The 319-nt window shown below is 48.9% G+C and overlaps 1 protein-coding gene across 1 annotated transcript in view; it reads left to right on the top strand.

The window, feature by feature from the left end:
* Window positions 1-10: 10 nt before the first annotated feature.
* Window positions 11-319, top strand: part of PHALS_11024 (Ribonuclease H-like domain) — a gene marked incomplete at both ends in the record, with an annotated part of 1,160 nt that continues 851 nt past the window's right edge. Inside the window, 2 exons of the mRNA XM_024726548.1 lie at window positions 11-46; window positions 115-306. Coding sequence (XP_024577214.1) covers window positions 11-46; window positions 115-306 — 228 coding nt within the window. The remainder of the gene's footprint in view (window positions 47-114; window positions 307-319) is intronic.

Here is a 319-nt window from a genome sequence, read left to right on the forward strand (position 1 = left end):
AGCACAAAAAATGGTGTCCCAGCCCATATCCGCACCATCTTTGTATGTGCGTCCGATCTAGTTACATACTTTCGAAAGTGTGGACAAGCTGCTGTACTCCCCTTGATCTTGCAGACTGCAATTAATGTCCATTGGAACAGCCATTTGTCGATGCTGGAGAGCATATTGCGCAATCGCAGCGAGATTGAGACGTTTCTTCACTCTCAAGACGATGAGGATCGAATTGCATTGCTTCAGCAGCTCTGCCAGGGATTTAAACGCGGTACGTCGTGGGACTATGTGCTAGCGCTGGTGTCGATCATGGGGGTGTTCAAGAGAG

The sequence above is a fragment of the Plasmopara halstedii genome, assembly GCF_900000015.1.
Source record: "Plasmopara halstedii genome assembly, contig: Scaffold_525, whole genome shotgun sequence".
Taxonomy (NCBI): Eukaryota; Oomycota; class Peronosporomycetes; order Peronosporales; family Peronosporaceae; genus Plasmopara; species Plasmopara halstedii.